This window comes from Molothrus aeneus, chromosome 29, assembly GCF_037042795.1.
Source record: "Molothrus aeneus isolate 106 chromosome 29, BPBGC_Maene_1.0, whole genome shotgun sequence".
NCBI classification, from domain to species: domain Eukaryota; kingdom Metazoa; phylum Chordata; class Aves; order Passeriformes; family Icteridae; genus Molothrus; species Molothrus aeneus.
This window is the reverse complement of record NC_089674.1, coordinates 4,881,415-4,905,936: the sequence shown is the minus strand read 5'-3', so window position 1 is coordinate 4,905,936 and position 24,522 is coordinate 4,881,415. Positions and strand designations below refer to the sequence as shown.

The window sequence follows — 24,522 nt, the reverse complement described above, 5'->3', positions numbered from 1 at the left end:
AGTGGTGCTTGGTGGCATTTCAGTACCATCAGTGGCATAAAGACAAGATGCAGGGAGGAGAATGCCTTCCCCGTGTTTAGTCTGGCATTCAGGGACTGGGAATTGCAGATTTGCACTGGTTTTACTGGGCACTGAGGATGCTGTGTGACTGGAGCAGCTGAAGGCAGTGACCAGTACCAGCCTGCCTAGGGCAGGAACAGGGACACAGTTCCCCAGGCATAGGGAACAGGCCGCTCATTCAAAAATACCTGCAAACACAGAAAAGGACAGGGGCAGGAAAGAGCATAAAAAGCATCCTGACAAAGTATATTCTCTGTGTACTTTTATTAATAAAATATATGATTTACAGCATGTATCAGTGGACAGTGTGCTTAGAGAATTCTCTAATGGATAGTGTGACAGCGCAGGCAGGAGCTGGGTTTGGTGAGGACAAGTTAAACCTCAGATGAATGACATCTCAAGGATCACCATTACCAGCAAACCCAAACCCTTTCCAAGGTGAGCTTTAACCCATCCCAGCAGGCCCAGCTGTGGTGCCAGAGGAAGCTGTACTGGAGTATTGCTCTGGGTGACTGCACCCGGTCACTCTGTGCCATCCTCACCTGCTCAGCTCCATGTGGGGCTGTGCTGAGCACCTTCAGTGCATCCCTGGGGCTCTGGGTGGCACAGGAACAGCAGCCTCAATACCATGGCCCTCATCTTCCCAATCCAGGACCCTTAAACCTACACCTTCACAGAACATGATTGTACCAGCTCCACAGCAAAAGCATCTAATCACCTCAGTGCCCTCACAGGAAGATAAAGAATATAAGCTTTGGCCCTGGAAACAGCTACACATGTGATTAATGTTACTCAACGAGTTGTTTCTCCAACTGTTGGAAGGTCTGGTTGCTGGAGTAAAATTAGTCACATGCTACTAAATAGGAGTAGGGCCCACTTGTTTATTCACCCACTGGAAAACAGCTGCTGTTCCTGGGGCAATTCATTTGTTTTACAAGGCTAACAGGTGAAAAAAAAGGTAAAATCCTTACAAAGGCTCATGGTCACACATGCATGGTACAAGACAAATACTGTATTTAAGAGAACTGGATTAATAAATATTAGAATTTTTACATTTTCACATCACTGCAGAAGGACTTAAAAAAACTGAAGAGTGATTGCAATAGTAGTCTTGTTAATAACCTCTAACCCAGCCAAAATTTTACAGCAGAAATAGTATCTCAGTTGATCAAATCATAATGTCATTTTAATAACTACCTCTAAGCCACAGAAATAATTAAATACAGGTAACTCAAAAGCAAAAATTCTCCCAGTCAAGGTAAATTCACCATGAATTCAAACTTTACTGAACATTTCCATGAAGGAGGAACAAAACCTAAAAGCACAATCAGCAAAAATACTGGAAGTAAAAACTCATGAGCCTTATAAAGCATCAATATCTAGTTAATCTTTGGATAAGCCTTATGTGCTGAGGAGTTGAAATCTCTCACATCACTATGAACACTTATTTCATGCAGCTTCTGTACTCCACATGTTTGGCTCCTTGCACCAGTGAACATTTCTATAAGTGCAGGAGCTTTGCAAAGCCAAAAGCCAGAAGAAAACATTTGCATGGTTAAACTACATTTCCAGTTAGCAATAAATACAGAAAATAGAGCAGCAGAATGCAGTGCAGTCATTAGCTATGGAACCATGGTGCTGGCTTCTACTACAGAACACCACACAGGAGCTTGGACAATTTCTCACAAAGCCACAGGGGACTTGGTGCTCTAAACAAGGCATTAAAGGTATTTTATCCTAAAACAAGGCATTGAAGAAACCAGGATGAAACTAAACATTAAGACATCAGTCCCAAAAATGGAATTTAAAACCTGAAGATTCTATTCCCTTTCTGATTAAAGCAACAGGTTAAAAAGAGGAGCATTCAAGGGCACAGGAAGTGGCTGCTCAGATCAAAACCTGACAGCAGTTTGGTGCAGAGATGGAAGTGGTCATACACTGGCTGGTGCCCAGATTACTCAGGAATGAATGCAGGTACCTGTGAAATCCCTCCCTCTCTTCATTCCCATGAAAAATAATTAATACTGGTTAAAATCATTACAAAAAACATAATTTTATTTTCATGCATCTAAGGTAAAACACAGAGTATTTGTATAAAGAGGTAGATTAAAAAAAAAAGAAAACAGATTCTCCATTCTTTGTCACTTTTATTCAGTAGTTTGTTTTTTTCCTTATTTTCTCTTTTTTTTTGGTGCCAGACATGGCAAGGAGTGATTACAGTCAACTGTTTATTAAAACACTTGTTGCAACACAGACCCCCTTTACCACTGACCCCAAACGGACCCATTTTATGTGCTTTATTTTGTTTATTTTTTTTCCATACACCACCACCAAGGCGAGGTGGAGGGGGGACGAGGGGGAAGGGGGAGTCCAGGAGGCCAGAAGGAGGAGGAATGCTACAAGCCACAGCAAGAATGAGCTGTATTTAATAAAAAAAGGGGGCCACGAATGATACAGTAATGAGGTTACACAAATCCCATAGCATGATTGAAGGCTTTCCCTGTGTCTGACGTCATCACAATGGAAGGCATAAAAAGTGGAGTAAACCGATGTTGAGACAGTCCAGTCTAGTCCATTAGGCAAGATGGTGCAAGTAGTCATTTAAATTAAAAAGTGCCCTATCCTCACCTAAATGGCTAGCAGGTACGGAGACAACAGAGCCACAGAGCCTTCTCCATGGAGCTATAAAAGTGTGTTGTCATATGGCACATTTTTAAACACTGGAAAGGGGTGCCATAATGGACCTCTCACTTGCTTTTGTTACAGGTACAAATGCTAGATTCAACTATTTCAACTATGCAGGAAGTGACTCTTCAGTTAGGAATGCCAACCCTAATTCATCTTGTCTTGAAATATATACAAGTTGTTTGTGGTAGCTACAGCAATGATGTTCTCCTTGGGGTGCCAGGCTGTGTGCAGGATCTTCTTGTTGAAGTCTAAGCTGTCGACACTGATCTCGTCCTTCTTTCTCTTGCCACTGGCGCACACCTTCCGCGGCTTCAGCACCGTGCGCGGTTTGTTGTTCTCCCGGGACGCCTCCAAGGTGATGTCTCGCTTTGTGTTTCTGTCAAACATCCTGAAGAAGTTGTTGTAAGACCCTGTCATGACAATGCTGCACAGAGGGGGAAGGAAGGAAGATGGCAGTTAGGAATGCCTTCTCCTTTTAGCAAGCCAGAGGGTCTCAAGGAGGGTCTCAATGAGATCACGCACATGGAAGGGAGGTGGCATCACCCACACCTGCTACAGCTAAAGGGAAGCAGGTTTTATAAATTTAAAACCTCCCAAAAATACCCTTTTACCTTCCCTGGGCCCTTTGAGGTATTTTATTATCAAAGCACCTCGAATGCCATTATTTAATTTGCTTTTCACACACACACACGGGAGAGAGCCAATACGTCGGATTTTTAGTGACACACAGGGTGTGCAAATTTAGGTACTAAGCAGCACATCTAGTTTGTGAAAATCCCTCATAGCCCCTGATTCTGCATCAGCTGTTCAGTAAGAAAAACAGACTTACAAGTTTCCCTGTCCTTCCTTTGCCTCAAAAAATATTTGGGCAGATAGATGCCAGATTTAAAAAAATAAATAAAGCGCACCACGTCTGACAGTTCTGACAAGGAACCAATGAGCTGCTTTAAATGCCACAAATAAGCAGCTAATGGCAAGATTAGCACAGAAGCAAGAGCTGTCCTAAGTGGTGCTATTGGCAGGTCACTACCATGGTAAATTACTGTAAAAAGAACATTCCTGGAAGGTTTTCCCATGGGTTCCCCTAGAGGTCTGGTACAGATTCTTACAGTTAATAATGCACATGTTACAGTTACAGTCTACTGAAGTACTACTGCATTGTCCAAATCCAGGTGTTTGAGGTCCACTGCCCATTTTAAGAATATTTTGGAAAGATTTGAAGTGCACAGGGATAAGAATTTCACTTGCCTGTCTGATCCATTCCAACAGCACTCAAACTTGTCAAAAATGCAATCATTCTCATACAGTGAGCAGAGTTTACTCCTGAGGTATTCATGCACCTGGAAAAGAGGGATCAGAAAAATTGAGTGGGCCTTAGACTCATACCTGTAAAACAGCCTTCCCAGACTGTTCCAAAAGCAAGGAACCTGAGACTGTTCACAAGAGAAAACAGCAATTTTCAGTGGCAGCTAAAAACATTTTATGAAAAGGAAATGTTTCACCCCGTTTTCTTCAGGATATAGCACAGAACATAAAGACAGCCAAAGACTTGTCACAGTCTCATGGCTGGAGATTGCCTCTCCACATCCCAAATTCCCACTGGGTAAGAGTGAGGCTTTTTCAGCCCCAAACATGGGTTTGGGTTCTGTGACCACCCTGCAAACAGCACAGCCTTTCAGCAGGAGTGTGGAATCCCCAAACCTCAGGGATGCTCTACCTGAATCTAGAGACAAAACTGTAACTGCCACATCAAGACTATCAGTAAGATTCAGCCTCTGTCCATGGTTTTTAATTTCCAGCCCACATGATTTTCACCCAATACCTGGTATGTTTCCACAGGTCTATTTTCCATATTTAAATCCCAGATCTTCACTGACAGATAATCTCTAGTCATCATATATCGACCACTGTGGCTAAATTTGACATCAGATATGGAAGAGATGATTTCAGAGAAAAATGATCTGTTGCTAGGATCTTCTGGTTCTTCAAACACTGCCAGAAAATAAGACAGGCATTTCAAGAGGTCAGTTTGCGTCTCTTTGATACAAGATACACCTGAATTACTGAATTACATTGTCTCAATAAGCTTTCTACCTTGTGTTACTCTGTGTTATATAAAATAACTTTTAAGAAGAAACATTTGTAATACAGTTGCCATACCCTCTATTGTTGTAGCAAGCCAAGGTTGGCTTCTTAATAAATGAATTATTCGGTAATATGTGAAGTCTTGATTCACACATGCACCAGATTTCCATCACCAAGTACAGACCAAATGCCCTTTAATCACCTGAAGTCTGCAAAAAGCCATTCCTGGTGTCCAAACAGAAGCTGCTACTCATTTTACTCACTACTTTTACTCCAGGAAAACATAAGATTTATTTAGATTTTAGGCTTTAGATCTACTCAATATACTACAGGAATTCTACACAAATCCACACAGACCATTCAGTGTTTGATATACTCTAACAGCAAATGTCCTCTGGCACAGGGAGACATTAAACTGCAGCACTCACACTTTGAATGTCTGTCACAGAGGGCTGATGCCCTCATGTCACACAGGCGAATTGTGCCTTTGCTGCTGCTGTAGACAAACGTGCTGCAGCTGTTGGGGTGGAACTCTGCAGCTGTGATCACCTCTGTCAGCTCCTCCATGTTGGCAGGCTTGATATCTACAATATCTGCAGCAGCTCTTTAAGGAATTGCCTTCAGCGAAATGGGTTTTTCCCAAGGTATTTTTCAGTTTTAGATGCTTTCAGAAATGCTACTTCAGGCTTGTGGGACCCAGGCACAACCCAGGTAAGAGTTAAAAATCAAGCCACCCAATTTTTCTACAAAGCAAGGTGGTAACATCACATTCTGAATTGGTTTCAGGATAATTCTTACAGCAGCAAACACCTGCTTCCGTTTTGCTCCACACTCCAGTAGTAATTAATTCTATACTACAAATTATATCCCAAGTATTTCATATAAAACTTTATTTTGCTTAAATTCTAATTATACTGCTATGTTATAAAATGATATTTTGTAATAAAAACTTCCCACAGGTGTGGCTGCTCCATCCCTGGAAGTGTCCAAGGCCAGGTTGGAGCAACCTGCTCCTGCCCACCTGGATGAGCTTTCATGTCCCTTCCAAACCAAACCATTCCTTCTCCAGAAGTAAAAGCCCCTACAATTACCAGGGAGAAATAACCAGGATTAGTGGAGATGAATTCTCTGTATATATACTAAACACTTCTCATGAAAGGAACTAAAACCCAGCAGTTTTCCTGTTCCCATCCCACAGAACAATGGCAAAAGGATACTAAAACTTCTGTCAGTGATTTCTAGGTGCCACAGGTTGATCCGCAGGTCGTCTGCAGACAGGTACGTTTCATAGTCGCTATTGATGGAGATGGAGTTGATGTGATACGTGTGGGCATTGGCAAATATCCTTCGTGGGCTGGCTTCCACCATGAGGTCCATAGGCCTGAACACTGGCACCTGCAACACACAGAGCAGGGCAAGAGTGAGATCCCAGCCTACCACAGCTGCTCAGCACAGTCCTTCAGCACCCCAAGCTGGATGAAATATCTTCCAAGTCAGTATTTCTGCCAAGGGCCATCACAGGAAAGATGAAGTTAATGATGTGGTGGGGTGGTTCCTCCTGGAGCCATGGGCTGGGAGAGCAGGAATTAGCAGATTGTGAGCTACTCACCCGTAGTGTTGTAACTGTAGTAGGATCCCTATACCGTCCATCCTCCTCCTTTAAATTATAACCCTCGGGTCTTTTGTCCCTTTCACTGATTTTCCATAACTTTATTGTTTTATCTGCAATGAAACAACCACAGGTTAAAATGAGAGCTGTGGAGAGACACCAGTCATCACTGCTGATGCCTTCAAACAAGACAAGGCCGCCCACGTGCACCAAAAAAGACAAAAATGCTGCTTGGGGAAAACAAGACAAAAAGCATTAAAAAACCTCCTCCACAGTTTGTTCTTTTTCTAAGAGTTAGAGCAAGTTTCAGTCAGGACAGGGACTGCTATCAATGATTAATGTAAGCTCTGACACAGGGACTCACACACATGAAGGTCTCACATGAGCTGTACACAGGGGCTGTAAAGCAACTAAATCCCAAATACCCCACCCTGTGCTGGGGACACCTGTGCCCAGGGAAGGCAGAACCATATCCCCCGATCCTTGCAGTTAAACCCTGCTTGATTCCAGCCTTCTGGAGAGGATTAGACCAAATCCTAATAACAAACCTACATAACAACATGTTATGGTGGAAAATACTTACCATTTGTAGACAATAAAAACTGAGCAGCATTTTTCTGGGGTAACCACCTAATTTTGTTGATCTTCTCTTCAATTTCTAAACTTTTCAAGTAGTCAAACTCTGGTTCATGGCTTTGAAAGGTACTGTAAACATTGTATTCTCCCCTACTGTGAGACTGGGTTTTGTTCTAAAAAGAGAATTAAATGATCAAGACATGTATACAATGTACATTTGGGTACAACCTACTTGATTTTCATGATCCTGTCAACCAAATAAGATGAGCATCATCTCTGTGGCAAGAAATTTATTAAAGTTTCCACTATTTTGGCTAAGAAAAACATCAGAGAAGAGACAGTTCATGCAGCAGCTTAAGTTTCCAGAAACTCTCCACAGAATGTAACATCTCCAACAAGTTTTCATGTTAATGCTGAGCAGCTGAACAAACAAATATTTTACCTATTAAAAAGAAAACCCAACAAAAACAAACTACAACTTCTTTCATCCTCAATTTTTCCATCTTTGCTGTTTAAAGGGAATATTTCTTCCCCTGCAACACAAACACACAAATGGCAAATCTACTCTGTGAGTACATTCAGCTTTCCAGGCACACTATGGAAATCCCACATGGCACCTCTAAATTTATACCAGCAGCTCCACTATTCTGGTTTATAATCTCCAAGTCCTCTGAGAGCTTCTGAACTGCTTAAGCAGCTTTTTCTTTCTCTTTCTAGAGAGGGAAAAAGCTCATCACCTCTGCTCTGGCATTAGAGTCACCCCTGCAGTTACCTGACCAGGTGTAAAACTGGTTTTACAAAACTGAAAAATGACACAATTCCTCTTTCCAAAAGCTGTGTCTTAGGCACCAAAATATTGCACTGCATGGACTGAACCTTGAATTTCATCCACTGGGTGCAGAAAATTGGATCCATTTCTGATGTAGTACTCCCCACATTCACCTGTAGTGGTTTCAAGCTGAATTTTGTGATTTATTCCTGTGCCACCAACTCCAGAGATTGCACCATCAGATGCCTTTGCTGTGATATGTTCCTGGCTGGGGACTTTGCTCCTTCCTTCCCTGGTGTCTCATGTCCACGGGCTCATTTAATCCCTCAGTAGCTCACTAAAACACATCTGACACAACCCTTGCTGGCCCACATTTGTCACATTCTTTGCATCATTTTCTCGTGCTTCGTACCCTGAGAGCTGGCAGGAATTCTTGTCCTTTAAAATAAGCTGGGGGCAGGGAAGGGATAATGGGGCAAAACGCTTAGAAATCACATTTGGCACCAGAATTCTGTACCACACCTGTCCCTTACACTGCTTTTCCCACCCTGGAGAATGGAAGGGACTTTGTTCTAAGCCTCAGTCAGAACTAACAACTGAAGCTGGGTCCCTGCATGGAACAACTTGGAAAGGAAATCTATTGTGGTGTAGGAAATGCCTTAGGAAATCCAGGGAACTTTCCTTCAATTCCAGACTAACCATAACGACTGAGGCTTAAATATTCTATGTGTGTATTCTAGTAAAACCTTACAGGACCAGAATAATACATAAACCCAGTAATATGTGAAATCCATCCCTGGGATAAAATCTAAATTTAAACTCTCAGTCTCATGGTGCTCAAAGGAAAACAAAAAATTCCAAACAAGGAGAGGTGTTGGCCCAAGCGCCTGATGTTAAATTCCAATTTAGGTAATTGCACCGTGCCTACGCAAATTCCTCCTCAGTTTCTGTGAGATGCAGGATTCACTTCCTGCCTGGCACTGAGCTGATGTCACTGGCTGCCACATTCCAGCCCGGAGGTGGCAGCAGTTTGGCAGTGGGTGAAGCCACACAGGTTTGCACAGCTCTTCACACAGCCCTTGTCAGTGTTTCTCTTCCTGCAGGCGTGGTCTGCAAAGCTCTCCAGTGCAGTGGGGCAGAAAGAGGCACAGAATTCCAAACAGAACACTTCTATTTTATACACTTTCACATATAAAATCTTATATACACTTCTATTTTATACACTTTCACATATAAAATCTTATATACACTTCTATTTTATACACTTTCACATATAAAATCTTATATACACTTCTATTTTATACACTTTCACATATAAAATCTTATATACACTTCTATTTTATACACTTTCACATATAAAATCTTATATACACTTCTATTTTATACACTTTCACATATAAAATCTTATATACACTTCTATTTTATACACTTTCACATATAAAATCTTATATACACTTCTATTTTATACACTTTCACATATAAAATCTTATATACACTTCTATTTTATACACTTTCACATATAAAATCTTATATACACTTCTATTTTATACACTTTCACATATAAAATCTTATATACACTTCTATTTTATACACTTTCACATATAAAATCTTATATACACTTCTATTTTATACACTTTCACATATAAAATCTTATATACACTTCTATTTTATACACTTTCACATATAAAATCTGCTCTAGACAGTTTGTTGGAACAACAAGGAAGTAAGTCCATAAACACAAATCATTCCCTAAACAAAGGGAAGTAAAAAAAATGCCAAAACCAATTCTGTGGAATTTCATCTGACAACCCGGCTGTTCTTCCTACCCCTGGATCCCAGCTCCTAAGGATGTGAGCTTGGGTTATGCTCCAAAAACCAAGGAGTCATTGAAATACAGCTCACCTGAAAGCAGGCAAGGAACTGCTGCAACTTTAAGCTACACAAGAGGATTCTTAAAAGCATCAAGCTACAACTCAAGAATTAAAAGTAATAAAGAGATAAAAGGAAAACAATAAAAAGCCACAAAAAACTCCAAGAGCTGGTGCCACACAGCCCCACTAGATGTCCCCACTGACCGAGAGGAGCTGCTGGCACAGGGACGGTGCCTTGCCCACAGATCAGCCCTCTGCTCAGGGAACCAGAAATCCCAAGCTTTGGGAGTTTTACAATGGAAATTGAAGGAAAAACTACACCAAACTAACAGCGGCATCTCTAGGCAGTGAGGTGACATCTCCCTGAAACCCCCTCTCCTTGAAATACATTATAACCACAACAACTTCCAACTTCCAGCCTCAGATAAAATCAGGCACTGCAGCTCAGCTGCCCAATGACAGAGAGCTAGAGCCAAAAGACCAAAACACAAGGGTAAAGGGAGAAAAGATACCTCTGCTATGGGGATTCTGTGGTTGTGGAAAAGGACATCTGAGGTCACAGTCACACACTTAAAGGGCAAATTTTAATATCCCCAGTTACACTGGAATCATCATCACAGCCCAAAGAGTCACTGTACAAGAACCAACTTCAGCTCCCTCAAGGGTCTTTTGTGTCCTATCCCTTTTTGGTCTTCCCTTTCAACATTCTTTATACCACAACCAAAGAGTGTTTAAAATAACTTCTATCACAAAGTTCATTAAATTTCAGTATTGTAATCACTTATCACACAGGCATGCACTTCGTGTAAGGGGTTTTATAAAAACATGTTCCTTTAAAAAGGGAATAGAAAGAACAATGTAATTAGACAGCACTCACCTCCTGCTCCTGTTGAAAGATGACAACTCTCCCTCCTTTGTCTCCTGTTGCTAACAACTCTCCAGAATGGTTAAATTCTACTGTAGAAATTATATCCGCTGCGGAACAACAAAATAAATCCCCCTAATTAATCATTCTTCTAAATACCAAGTGGCCAAGAAGGCCATGATTAAAAAACCCCCAAACCATTAAAAAAATTATACTTTATTTAAAGGACACCTATAAAATGAAAGTAGAAGTGTCTTCCAAAAAATAACCATAGTTTTTAAGCTGTACATTTGAGAAGCATTTATAGATCACCAGGCCAGAGCTACAAGCATGGTCTTGTGCATTACTTGGTTCCTAAAGGTTTAATATCCTCAGCCTCTTAGAACGGGTTTTTCTACTCTGACTCTAGATAATACAGACTGTACCTTCCTAGAGCAACTGTGTACCTTTACTTTCTCAATTTTTCCTAATGCATGATTTAGATACAATCATTATCCACATGACCTCAAAGCACCTTTTTTTTTTTTTTAAGGACTTAGTACACATTTGATAACTTAAAGGCAAAAGGTGTCAGGGGAGAAAAGTTCAGATACCTGTGTTTAAGGAATGCAAGGAATAAACAGCTGCAGAAAATCAGGAAAAAACCTCAACAGTCTTCAAAACACCCGAGTACCTCTTCTGGATGAAGAAGGTTTACATTATCACAAGTGTTTTTATAGGGAGTGCTAGAATTAAATTGTAAATATACAGTGACACGAATAGTAATCCCTAGTATCAAACTGAGCTGTTCATACTTAAGAAAGGACAAATTACAACTTAAGCTCAAGCCCACCCATTCACATTTCCAAAGGTACAAATGCTCCTTGGACTCCCAAATAGTTGAATCAGAAGCCAAACCATTTTTGAAACACCAAATTGAAACACAACTCTATAAATCTAATTTTCTGCCAGAGAAACCACTTGAGAGTTTTGCATACCCAAGTCTTAAGGCCATTTCACTTTCATGCCAGTCAGCAGTAGATAAACAGTATTTTCTGTGGGATGGTTTCTTTTTTCTCCATTGCATTCATAACATTTTAGACTTAAACAAGATCAATACCTGCTTGACTTAGAGCCAAACACCAGCTCCACAGAGTTCTGTATTCCTCGGCACAAACTGCCCTAGAGATCCCCAGGGACCTCCCTGCCACTGGCACTGCTTGCACTGGCTGGAATGTCCCCAAACAGAGTTAAGGACAGCAATACAACTGCAGCCTGTACCTGGGTCCACATCACACACTAAAGAACTTGCATTCCAGTGCTCATCATTTTTTCATCCCAGAAGGCAGCAGTCACTTCAGCCAATCGTTCTTGTACTTGTGACCAAGATTAAGTGATTTAGCTTAAGATGCAAAGCACTGAGCTGCAGATATGGTAATTCATAGGTACCTCTCCCAGGGCAAGGGGGCATAGAGATAAGAAACAATTCATCAATGTGCAGAAAGAGGGAGGTGCAAACCAAGCTGTCCAATTTTGACTTTTTCACACAAGGCAAAGCACACGGGTTGGACTCCTCCAACAGGAAAAGACCTTGCTTCAGAAGTTATCAACTAATTGAAGAAAAACACATTAACATATCTCAGCAGTGAGAAATACACAGAATAATTACTGCTGAGAAAAACAAAGACTTCACACTACAAGCTCTGACAGTCTTGAAACTGGTAAGACAATACAGTGAATTATTAGCAAAGTCAATGTGTCCATGTATGTGGAAAGGGCAGAGAAAAAAATGGCCTTAGAAGTCTCATATATCCATACAAGAACAGATGGATAAATTAATCAAAGTACTTATTTCGTGAAAGTCACTGGAAAATTTAGAACAGGCAGCCACAGCAGCCAGAAAAACCTTCGTTTAAGGACAAAAATCCCTATTTTCCTAGGTCTGATGATGCTATATATTGTATTTAATAATAATACAAATCTCACATAGCAGAAAGACAACCACTTTTCTGTAGATCCCAGACATTCTTGCCTTTTTGATTTTCAGGAGAATCCAAGCTTTCCCCCAGTGATTTCCAAGCTGATGCAGATCCTGCTTTATCACAGACTCAAGTGCACAAACAAATTTTCAGCACCCATATCCCTCATCTCCAAGGAGTCCAACAGGCTCAGGCAGTGGTGACAAGGTACTGAAACCTCTCCAGTGCCTGACTGACACCATGCAGATCATTCCAAGTATGGGATCAGTTTTAAATTAAAACCAAATACATTCCTTAGCAGCAATCACAATGGAAAAATATGAATTTGTTTTAAAACTCAAGATACATCAATAAATCCAATGTGCCTTCCACAGTGTAATCTTGGACTATTCCCTCTCCAAAGGAAAAAAAATGCTAAAAACATGACAGAAAAAAGTGATTTCTGCTTAAGCAATCCCAAACCAGGGCCAAGATAGAGATTTTACAAAGAAATCTGTACTAGAAAGCAAACAAGCAGTTGTACATGCAAACCAGTAATGGCCTGTTTGGAATTCCACGTTCCCATACCTTCATCAAAGCAACAACCAGACATCAAAACACTGGTGCTGAGCTGGGTGGATTTAAAGGTGTTGGAGAAATGACAGAGGGAGCTTTTCAACCTCCCCAGTGCCTGGATTTGCTTGTGGGTTCTCATCTGTGTTAACATCCTAACTGCCCAAAACATGGACACATCTTATCCTTCTTTTCTCCAGTGATAATTCTAATTCCTTGGTGATTTTAGCCCTTCAGCACCACAAGAGAGTATCCCCAAGCTGTGGTGTTTTCCCTCCTGTCCCCAGGTGGGTGCCTGCAAACACAGAGCTGCTCCTGCTGGCCACATGCTGGGGAAGGATCCCTTCCCAGTGCCAGGAGCACTTGGCAGGGATGTTTAAGGGAGAAGCAGATGTGTAGGGCCCTACTGCCACCACACTGATGGCTGCTGGAAACAGGATGCATTTCAGTGCCCTTTTCTTCCAGCACAATGTCAGAGATAACAACCACTGACCCCTTATCTGATTCCCAAACCCCTCCTAGGCCACAGCATTATCTGCTGGCACACCGTAAGCTGGAGATCAGATCGGTCTTCTCCTCCCCCCAAGCATCTCAGGACCTCTCTGACAGCAAGATGCAGTGTGACATTGCCAGTGCTGAGGGTGTAAAACACGACATGGCAGCATCAGTCACAGGAGATGAAGACATGATTGCGACAAAGGCAAAAAGCAGGACACAGCAAGGTACACCCTCATTCCTGCAGGTTCACTACCAAGGGAACCAGGTTCTCCTTCTTGCATAACTTGGGACAAAGAATTCCGAGGTTATTACATCATTTACAAGTATTCCTCTGCACAGATCTATATGTGTGTCCTTCAGTTCCATTCACTATCCCTTCACAGACACTTATTGTTGTAGAAACACTTCTGAGACTGCTAAATGGTTTCAAAGAATGTTTTTTAGTGACCTGAAAGCAAAGGGGTAGTGGGGTAGGAATCACCTACATAACCTGAAATCTATTTATGAATGAAAATGTTCTACAGCAGGTTGAGCAAAACACTATGGAAACACTGAGCTGCTGCACAGTTTTATCTCCACCTCAGAGATACAAAACTCTATAGTCAAATCAAGCCACTGATCACAAAAATCTCAAACTCAAGAGAGGTTTTGGTCCCTGATCCATCAGCACATGGAGACAGGGCAGAGTCTGCTTCCCCCAGAGCCATCCAAAGCTTCCTACAGCTCTCCCTGATCCAGGAGCTACAACCTGGCAAAGTTTTCCTCTCCTTCTGCACATCATCTTTATTTTCACAACCTGCTTTAAGTTTTTTAAGTTTCAATGAGACATCTTTGCTTTTCAAGTGCTCGAACCATCAAAACCACCAGCAAGATCTGGACACTTGACTGGATTCAAGCAGGACTAAATTCTTCCACAGCAGACATGGAGACAGAAACTGGAGGAGCCAATAAAATAAAATCAAAACATGGTGTTTGACTTTGATAGGGAATAGGAAAAGGATAAAACACATCTCAGAGCTTCAGGTAAGGCTCTGAGGCCACTAGGCCAGTGCACTGGAAAGAGAATCAGTTCAAATTAAAAAAGAAGAATAAAGGAATCCAGCAGATCTCAAATGCCTTTTCCCCTGTTAAAAGCAGTGTTTGGAACCAGAAAAACTCAGTGACAAATACTTAAACACACTTTCACACTCTAGGGGCCCTCCACATGTTGCAGTGAATGCAGACCATGTGCACTGTCACCATCAAGTGTTCCGAAACTTTAAAGAAAGGATTGTGATGAAGTTTTATCAGTGTCCAAATGTCTATGGAAAAGGGAATAAACCAGCTTCATCAATCCAAACCAGCACAAGAAAACTGTAATCCAATGACTTCATTCCAGAAGGCCCATCACAAACCTGAAAAGCAATTCTGTATTAACTTTGTTTCCAATAATATAATAAAGAGGATTTTATTAGTAGAGAAGAGGCTATCTGTTTTAATGTTCCATGAACTTTATATAAACTCTGCTTAGAAAACATGCTTGGTAGGCAAAACATGTCACCTACTCTGCAGCAGCGAGTCAATCATGGCAGGAACAAAGAGAGTCTTTATTTCACCAGACCCAAAAGGTTTCTGTGCAAGGTTTTGGAATCACGTTGATCTGCTGCCTAAGCACAGAGCAAGTAAATCAGAGTGTTTACACAAGTGGAGCAATCTCTTGATGTTTCCAAGGACTGAACAAAGAACTGTAACATTTAAAAGGCATTTTAAAATTATTTAGAAAGTATTGTTTATATACCTTCCCAGTGGCTCAAAATACCATTTCTGGAATTTTCCAAAGGAGCAACTCAAAATAATCTTAAAAAGATTATAAAAATCCATAAAGCAGAGCAGATGATTTACAGGTTGGCAATTCTGTCTTGGCAAGTGAAAACCGAATTTGCTGACCTAATGTGGAGACCACATCCTCAGTTTATCAGCCTGGAAAAGCTATTTTCATCAAACTAAACATCAATCAATCATTCCAAGGACACTTCAGAAATGGTCTCAAAAGAAAAACATTAAGAAGCCAACTTTTAGGATTAGTATTAAAATCCACAGAAGCTCAAACAGCCTCAAACTGAGGAAGCAGCAGAGGAGTGGATAAACATAATGAGAGATAGAGACAGGGAAATGTTTGAATTCCATGCACAATTGCTGAATATACCTGAGTCATTCTTCCTAGAGAGACCAAGAGTACCTGTCCAGGAGAACCTGCAGACATTGTCTGGAAATCACCTGTGGGTTGTTTGGTCCTTTTTAATCCAGGGTGAGGCAAAACCTCCCTGCTTCGAACTACTGAACAGATGCAGCTTCCAGAAACTCCAGCTCAAGTCACAGCTAAGGACAGAAATTTATGGCTTTTGATTGGACTTTCTTGTTTCCAATAATGGTTTTGTTTTGGAATTATGTACTTCATCATTGGGAACAAACCCCAATCAAACAATGAAAGACACTGGAGAGAAAACAAAAGCTCTTCCAAGGCTTCAAATATTTTAAGTAGCTCCACAATGCACTGAGTCATCCCACCAACACCCCACTGTTTGTGATTTGGATTTACTCCTTTATCCAGAGTCCTGATATATTGTGCATTTATCTCTGAAGGTAGATAGTGAGGTGTAAATCCCAAAGGACGGCTGTTTAAACGAGATTAAGGCAGGGTGACCACATGTCTGTGTGCAGAGGAGAGCTCCCAACATAGGGTACCACAACTTCACACCGCAGGAAAACAGGGAGAGCAAAATGCCATGAACTGTTGGGTGCTGGTGGTGTAAAAGAAAACACCCTCTGCATTCCAGCCTCATCCCTAATTAAAGTCTGTGGAGAGGGGGAAGGGAACACAAGGGTTGCATGCTCTAAAGTTACCATGACCAGTTTTACTATTGACTTCATTTCCCTCTTCATTCACTTGCCTGAAGGATTCCCTGCATCCATTCTGTCTCCCTGAAGTGACTAGGTAACAAATCCAAAGGCAGCTGGGAGAAGGCATTCTTACTGTTCAATTTACTACTTGAGACTCATTCCACAAGTCCTTTAAATAGATCTCTTCTCTACTAGAGAGGGCATTAAAAATATATTAATTCCTTAAAATATGGGGACAGGAAGAAATGCACATAGACATAGAAAAGCCAGAAAGGGGTTATTGCCCCTTGTGGCAAAAAAAAATAAAATCCTCCCTCTGCATCTCTGCCAAAGGCAGCTGGTTCCCTGCTCTCTCCCAAGTACCAGCTCTGGAATTTTGCTGCACAAAGCTGCCCTCCTTCCCAGGGAGGCGAATTTGTCTGATAGCCAACTCCTCCTCAGTGCTGCTGGCCCCGCTGGGGCAGACACAAACACACAGGAGCCCAGGGTGCAGCTCCAGCAGACAGTAACTCAGTAATTAGGCTGGGTTTGCTGGGTTTTGCTTTGCAAACCTGGGAGCTGTACAGAGAGGAGGAAGATTTCCTAAGTGCTCCCTGCCCTGCACATTCACTCCAAGTGAGCAAACTCACTTGAACAGCCCTGGGAGGCTGACAATTAAAACATGACCATGACAAAGCCATCATTTTCCTGCTGATGCTGAAAGCATTTAGTGCTGTTTGGTGAAGAAGTGCTCCAGTGCTGAGACTCACCCAGGCCTATTTACATCCCTGCCCACATGTAGCACACACAAGATACCAGTGGCCAAACAGGGAATACACATAATAGTCCACAGCATAAATTACTCACCTAAGTAAAATAATCAAATCTAAACCTTGTCAAGCAGGCCTAAGCCACCATAACTTCGCTCTAATTGCCTGGACTCCTCTATATTCCCTGTTCTTTTATTCACCACTTCTTCTCCCTTTCCTTCTCCAACTTTGCCAATCCCTTGAGGAAAGATACACTAGGGAAGTTCTAGTTCAACAATGAGTTCAACTTTGGATTAGAAAGCCATTATTATTACTCATTATTATTACTACTACAGGTTTAATTTTTAACTTTTTATTTAGCTCCCTAAAATGAACGTTTGATACTGCTTGATTAAGCTTTTCCTGTAACTTCCTAAGCCTGCCCTGCTCTCTGTGGCTCCCAGGTAAGCAGGACTCTACTCTTGCACGGCAAAGCACAGCTCAGCGTGCCACATCCTCCTGAGATCCCTCTTTGTGCTGTCAAATCCATGTACCAGCAATGACACCAAGAACACTCTGTTATCACCAGCCTTCCAAAGCTGGATTAGTCACTGTTTTTAACGGGAGGTGGAACTGGAGGCAAGGGAAAGAATCAGTACTCCAAGACTCCACAGGATTCACGTGTATTAGGACAACACAGAGCTGCATTTGTAACACATAGATAGAGATAATGCAACTTAATACTCAAGTACAAAACAATGTTATTTTGGTGGTTTTGCAAATTCATGCAAATAACTTTTGTTAGGCCTCATGGCTTCCTAGAAAACACAACAGCAAACTTCCATCCCCTCCCACGGCAGGAACAGTGGCACCAGCCCTAATCTTGTTGCCATCAGTTTTATGCAAGGCCAGTGATGCTCCTAAATAGCTTTATTGGGCTCAGCACTCAGAGCAGAACAACTCCAAATCCATCTGTCCCATGCACCTGAAGCTGTTCCTCCCTGCACAGCCCAAGCGAGAGGATGGCATTGGAAGTGCAGAGAACAGGATTATCACAGAAGTGACTCAAAGGTTCTACAAGTTGGGATAGGAACAAATACGTAGATTAAGTATTAAGTTTTACAAGATTAAGTTTTACAAGATTAAGTATTAAGTTTTACAAGATAAGAGTAAAGCAGAGAACAGCATCACCATCTGCTAATCTCTCATCTAGAACAGCAGCTTCTTGTGCATCCAGAAATCTTTATGGTATCTCGAGTTAACTGTGGCATCAAAGTAACATCCTCATTTAAATGGGATTCAGAGAAGGCACAATCTATGGTCAACATTACAATCCAGGTCAGATAGGCAGCAGCACACTGAACGTTTTAACTCTTGTGTTTGGCACACACTTGTGCCTCACTTGGGCAACTGCTTCAACATCTCCACTCAGGGCAAGTTTCCACCACTACATTTACCATTCTTCTCCCCCACAGGCCATTCCTGGGCCAAGGCAAGAGACCAACAAAGAACTGTGCAAACCCAGCAACTCTCAGAAGGAGCAGAAATCACTGCAGGGAACACTTATAATCCTCTTCAACAGACACTGCACCACTTCAAACTTCTGTGAACAGTGGTAACACGTTTCATTTCTGTTAAACAATTTGTGTTCTGCTAAGCTAACAGAGTTCACTGAGACTGAGCTGAAGGCATCAGATGGGCAAATCTGCAGTGGGGGAAAGCAAGGAACACACTCAGGAGCAACCACATCTCCAGCTAGCACAACTGGATTTACAAAGGCCCACACCCAAAATGCCAATTAACTGCACTTCTGTATGCAGTCTCCACGAGCTTCCATCTACATCAAGGCCAGAATCTAGCTTTGCTAGAACAGAAAGAAAACTTATTTAAAGCTCAGACCCCTGGCTTCCTGTCTCCATCTATAGTAGGAAACTCAAGTCTCCAGTGCACAGGACTCCAAGACACCTGTGGTGGCAGGGAAAAACAGAGGTGACAAACAGCAGCACGTCAAAGCACTCTGCAAACAGATGTGTCAGATACTGATGTGTCCCTGCTTCCTACCACTGAAAATGACATAAAATTGCTCTGAAATTTTATCTTTGTGAAAAGAAAGCATTCACACTGAAAAATAATACCATGAGCTTTGGGAAGGAACTTTTACACCTTAAATTGATTTAGAACTGTGATCCACTGGGCAATACCTGTACCATGCTCACTGTAGCCACTGGCTGTGGGTTTTATTTCTGCTCACCAAGTCTGGCACTGCACTCTGAAACTCCTTTCAAGCCAACTTCACTAGAAACCTACAGAACAGAGAAACCCTATGGGGTTAGGATTTCTTAGCAGGAAACAGTCCTGAACTGGCCCCTTGAAACCCTTTCATGTGATGAGAGAGTTTAATAGTTTTGGGGTTTTTAACCCCAAATAAGTTTTTATTAGTAAGTGTTTCAAAAATTATTGTGAAAAATGCTCTCCTGTTACAACAACAGCAGACAGAAGAATGTTCTCTCTACACAAACAAATGCAAAACTGTTTGGTTTCTGGACAGAAACCATTAACCCTCATCATGCTGATTAATTGCTTTCTATTTTTGAACATTAAGACATGACTGCAGTTCCCTTCAGAACACATGCAAGATCAACAGGAAAATTCCCTCTTTCCAACAAGAAAAAGAGTATCAATTAAATGAATTTAGTCCAAAAGATGCTGCAAACCAGAGTTCCCAGTACATGCATTGCCCATTGGCTGGACATGATCTAGCTGAGAGAACAGAAGGCGGCACAAGCAGCCTGATCACATGCAGAGAAGCAGGAAAATAAATACATTTATAACAGACCACACAAATAACCGCCCCAAAAAACTCCTGCTAACTGGGCTGCCCACACCCAGGCACTGCATATTTAACAGGTGAAGGTTAACCTGGCTCCAGCAGTAGGTGATGTGATGTGAAACATGTAACACCCTGAATCAGCAAAACAGGAGTCACGGCCCTCGCTGCAGTTCCCAAGTCCTTGGAGCTGCCTCCAGCTCTGGGGATGTATCTTACAGCTACACCCCAGGCAATCTACCCTACAGTCCTTCCCAGCCTGGAATGGAGGGCTGTGTGTCTGAAGCTTCTTCCAGAGCTCCACAGCTCTGGGAGACTGCTGCTGTCCCAGTAACTCCATGTGAACACTACTGCAAAGTGGGGACCGTACCAGTTCAAGACAGAGCCATTTTTCAACTCAACATCAGCTACATCAGCTTGAAAATACTTCAATAAGAAATAAGAAAGGATTGTTTAATACCTGACAAGAATTCCCTGGAGGCTCTAAAGGCATCTTCTGCCCAGAAACCACACAGAGCAGTTACAGCACTCTGTGAAAGGCAGTTCAACCTCGAGAGAAGCTGAGGCATCACCCCATTATTTCACTTCATCCTAGTAGTTTCTAGTCTTTGCAAGAGGCCTCCAAGTTTTCATTCCAGGAATAAATGTGATTAGGAAAGCAATAACTAAGTCAATTACCCCTTTTTAATCTTCATTACACAGGTATTGAGTTTTTCCCCCAAAGAATATCCTAAATAATGTATTCAAACAGGAGACTCCACCTTACATTATTAGCACTGCAAACATATTTAGGAAGGTAACAGAAATACACATACACAGGGAACATTTTACTGGGGACAAAGAGCAAGTGATGAGCATTTAGTTCACATGTCTTAATAAACACACTTCCCAAACTCAAATATTCCCTCAAATATGACAGGAAGTGACTATTTGCTTTTCCTATTCATACTAATTCAGGTCTATTGTTGGCTGAAACAAAGGTCTTTCAACCTGCATAAACCGTTCCCAGGACATTTGACACCAGTTTATTAATATCATAAACAGGAGAGGCCAGAGTGGCAGAAATCCAGCCCCACTCCTGGTACCCAGCTGAAATCAGCTCAGAAAGGAGGGGGAGTGTTTCACAGTTTGTGGAACTACAACACCACAACATTTATACAGGACCAGGAACGAGCAGTTGAAGGTTACAGCATCTCCTTGGGCCTTTTCCTTGCAGCTACTGCAATATTACAGAATAATAATAATAATTTTTTTAAAGGGCTCAATCTGTCCATAAACTATCCTCCTTCCAAGCAGAATTGTTCTGCTTTAAACAAAAAAGTAATCAGCAGTAAATCCAGCATTTCAGCATTTTTAAATACCAGGCACCTGTTTGATGGAAAAGCTACTGTGGGGTTCAGTTTCCCAACATCACAAAATTCAGCTGCTGAGAGCTTCCAGCTCCTGAAGCTTAAATCTATTTTCAGGCGGGGAAGAGGAAAAGAAGAGTGGCCCTCCTACTGAGGATGTGTCACACTCACTGTTGCATCAATCCCCTTTCACTTACAGTGAAAACTCCTCTTCACTCGCAGTCTAGGATTACCAAAAAAAGCCTGGGAACAGTAGTTATCCAGAGGTTAGATAACACCACAATTGGAGGCTATGCACCTCTAAGCACTCCATGAGAAATGATGAGTTTGATGGGAAATAGGGAAAAAAAACTAACCAGACACACAAAATTTAAAAAATATCCTACCTAAGCAACATTTATGTTAAATGCATTATAATTCTTAAGTCGCTTGGTTTCAAAACATCATCTGCCACAAAATCCATCTGACATCCTGGGTACCCGGCCTAGGTTTGCTTGTGCCCTGCTGCTATCACAGGCCACATCAATTACACTTAATCTGGAGAAATTGTCTTCCTGTTTTGATGCAAAGCAGCCCAGAACCTCAAGATTCCATCAAGTGCCACAGAATTCTGGGAAGCAATGAAGTTTCTAATAACCCACAAGAGTCAGAACCAAACCTTCCCTAAATGCCCTGAAAAAATGGGCATGCACATATTCTTTGGTGCTGCAGCAATAAAACTCTACCTAAAAGCAAATTTCTTTTATCCCCAAGTGAAATATTTGCTAAAAGGCAAGAATATGAAATCTATGGCTTGTTTGAAGGGAGACTGGCAGGGTCAGGGTACTCTGCTTCTACAGTTTTGAATACAGATAAAACATTAGGGATTACTGCAAGACAGAGATAATTTGGCTAAATTACACAAGAAAGAGCTTCCTTTCCTTGGAATTTTCCTGTTTCAACCACGCCTTATCCCTCTAAACAAAGTAGCTGCACTAAGTGCTACACACAATCCACACCAGCTCTGGTTCTCTCAGGAACACTTGCAGCTACCAAAACCTACACTGATTTCTGAGGCAAAGATGACAGAATGGTTTAGTTATATTTGTATTGTGTGGAATTTAGTTTCGGAATTACTCATCATTTCTGTCCTTTGTACAACTGCATACAGATCATACATATCTAATTACAGGGGAACAAAATTAACTCCAGCAGGAACCAACTTCATGCCCACAATTGCCTAATCTGAGATCCCCTCAGGTGCCTGAACGTTCTGTCATATCACTCACAAAACTGGGACTTGTTGAGCAATAGAAGGAAAACTGAGACAAACAAACTTATAAATAACAGATTTGATTATTTAACTTCTAACACAGCATTTGCCTGGTTTTAATACTCTGGTACATGGCTTGCTCCAACATCTTTTCTGCCTGCAGAGCTTTAACTTACAAGCTGGATGACCTCCCATTAATAAAGTTGCAGCAAAACTGCCTATCCATTTCCAAGAGGGTAACAACTCAATTTAGCACTGCTGAAGACAAAAATTCATGTTTACTGATTTTCCAGAATAAACTTCATGCTGAAACAGAGGAATTAAATGTCTATTTATGACATTTGTGAGCTGTAGAAAACACCCTTGCAGACCTGGAGATAAAGTGCATCCGAGGAATCTACAAAGATTCAGGAGACCCCAGCTCCATCTCATGCCACCACTCCCTGGAAAACCTGTATGCACAGAGCTAAGTCACAGTTCATTCTCTCAAAGCTCCTCAGGGTTTATCCATAATGCTCACACAAGTGCTCCATAATTCTCCTAAGACATGCTTTGAAATGCAAGCTATACAGAGTATAAGGATTCCCCAAAATGCATTAGAAGTATTTGACTGAGCCTTATTGAAGCTTTAAAGCTTTATTTCTTCTCTCTGTGATAAATATGTTTGCAATGTATCTGTTTTGCAAACCCAGGCTAATTACCCCTTGGTAGCAGAAGGGCTTTGCTGGAGAGCAGAGCTGCTTTATTTATACTTCCCAGCTTCTCAGGGAGCTACTCTCAATGTGCCTCCAAAGAGTGAAAAAGAATGTTCATGAAATAAAAAATGTGAACAAGCTCAGAAAAAATAAAATAGATAAATAATGTTCATGAAATAAAAAAATGTGAACGAGCTCAGAAAAAATAAAATAGATAAATAAAAAATGTTCATGAAATAAAAAAATGTGAACAAGCTCAGAAAAAATAAAATAGATAAATAAAGAATGTTCATGAAATAAAAAAATGTGAACAAGCTCAGAAAAAATAAAATAAATAAAAAATGTTCATGAAATAAAAAAAATGTGAACAAGCTCAGAAAAAATAAAATAGATAAATAAAGAATGTTCATGAAATAAAAAAATGTGAACGAGCTCAGAAAAAATAAAATAGATAAATAAAAGAATGTTCATGAAATAAAAAAATGTGAACGAGCTCAGAAAAAATAAAATAGATAAATAAAAGAATGTTCATGAAATAAAAAAATGTGAACAAGCTCAGAAAAAATAAAATAGATAAAGAATGTTCATGAAATAAAAAAATGTGAACAAGCTCAGAAAAAATAAAATAGATAAATAAAAGAATGTTCATGAAATAAAAAAATGTGAACAAGCTCAGAAAAAATAAAATAGATAAATAAAAGAATGTTCATGAAATAAAAAAATGTGAACAAGCTCAGAAAAAATAAAATAGATAAATAAAAGAATGTTCATGAAATAAAATGTGAACAAGCTCAGAAAAAATAAAATAGATAAATAAAGAATGTTCATGAAATAAAAAAATGTGAACGAGCTCAGAAAAAATAAAATAGATAAATAAAAGAATGTTCATGAAATAAAAAAATGTGAACAAGCTCAGAAAAAATAAAATAGATAAATAAAGAATGTTCATGAAATAAAAAAATGTGAACAAGCTCAGAAAAAATAAAATAGATAAATAAAAGAATGTTCATGAAATAAAAAAATGTGAACAAGCTCAGAAAAAATAAAATAGATAAATAAAAGAATGTTCATGAAATAAAAAAATGTGAACGAGCTCAGAAAAAATAAAATAGATAAATAAAAGAATGTTCATGAAATAAAAAATGTGAACAAGCTCAGAAAAAATAAAATAGATAAATAAAGAATGTTCATGAAATAAAAAAATGTGAATGAGCTCAGAAAAAATAAAATAGATAAATAAAGAATGTTCATGAAATAAAA

At 40.6% G+C, this 24,522-nt stretch overlaps 1 protein-coding gene across 2 annotated transcripts in view; it reads right to left on the bottom strand.

Moving 5' to 3' along the window:
• Window positions 1–1,052: 1,052 nt before the first annotated feature.
• Window positions 1,053–24,522, bottom strand: part of PPP2R2A (protein phosphatase 2 regulatory subunit Balpha) — a 39,388-nt gene continuing 15,918 nt past the window's right edge. For both annotated transcript variants that reach the window (XM_066567217.1, XM_066567216.1), the window contains exons 3-10: window positions 10,536–10,633; window positions 7,026–7,191; window positions 6,443–6,555; window positions 6,051–6,228; window positions 5,262–5,426; window positions 4,571–4,740; window positions 3,997–4,088; window positions 1,053–3,172 (exon numbers count right to left, since the gene is read on the bottom strand). In XM_066567217.1, the coding sequence (XP_066423314.1) occupies window positions 2,893–3,172; window positions 3,997–4,088; window positions 4,571–4,740; window positions 5,262–5,426; window positions 6,051–6,228; window positions 6,443–6,555; window positions 7,026–7,191; window positions 10,536–10,633 (1,262 nt within the window). In that variant the 3' untranslated portion in view covers window positions 1,053–2,892. The remainder of the gene's footprint in view (window positions 3,173–3,996; window positions 4,089–4,570; window positions 4,741–5,261; window positions 5,427–6,050; window positions 6,229–6,442; window positions 6,556–7,025; window positions 7,192–10,535; window positions 10,634–24,522) is intronic.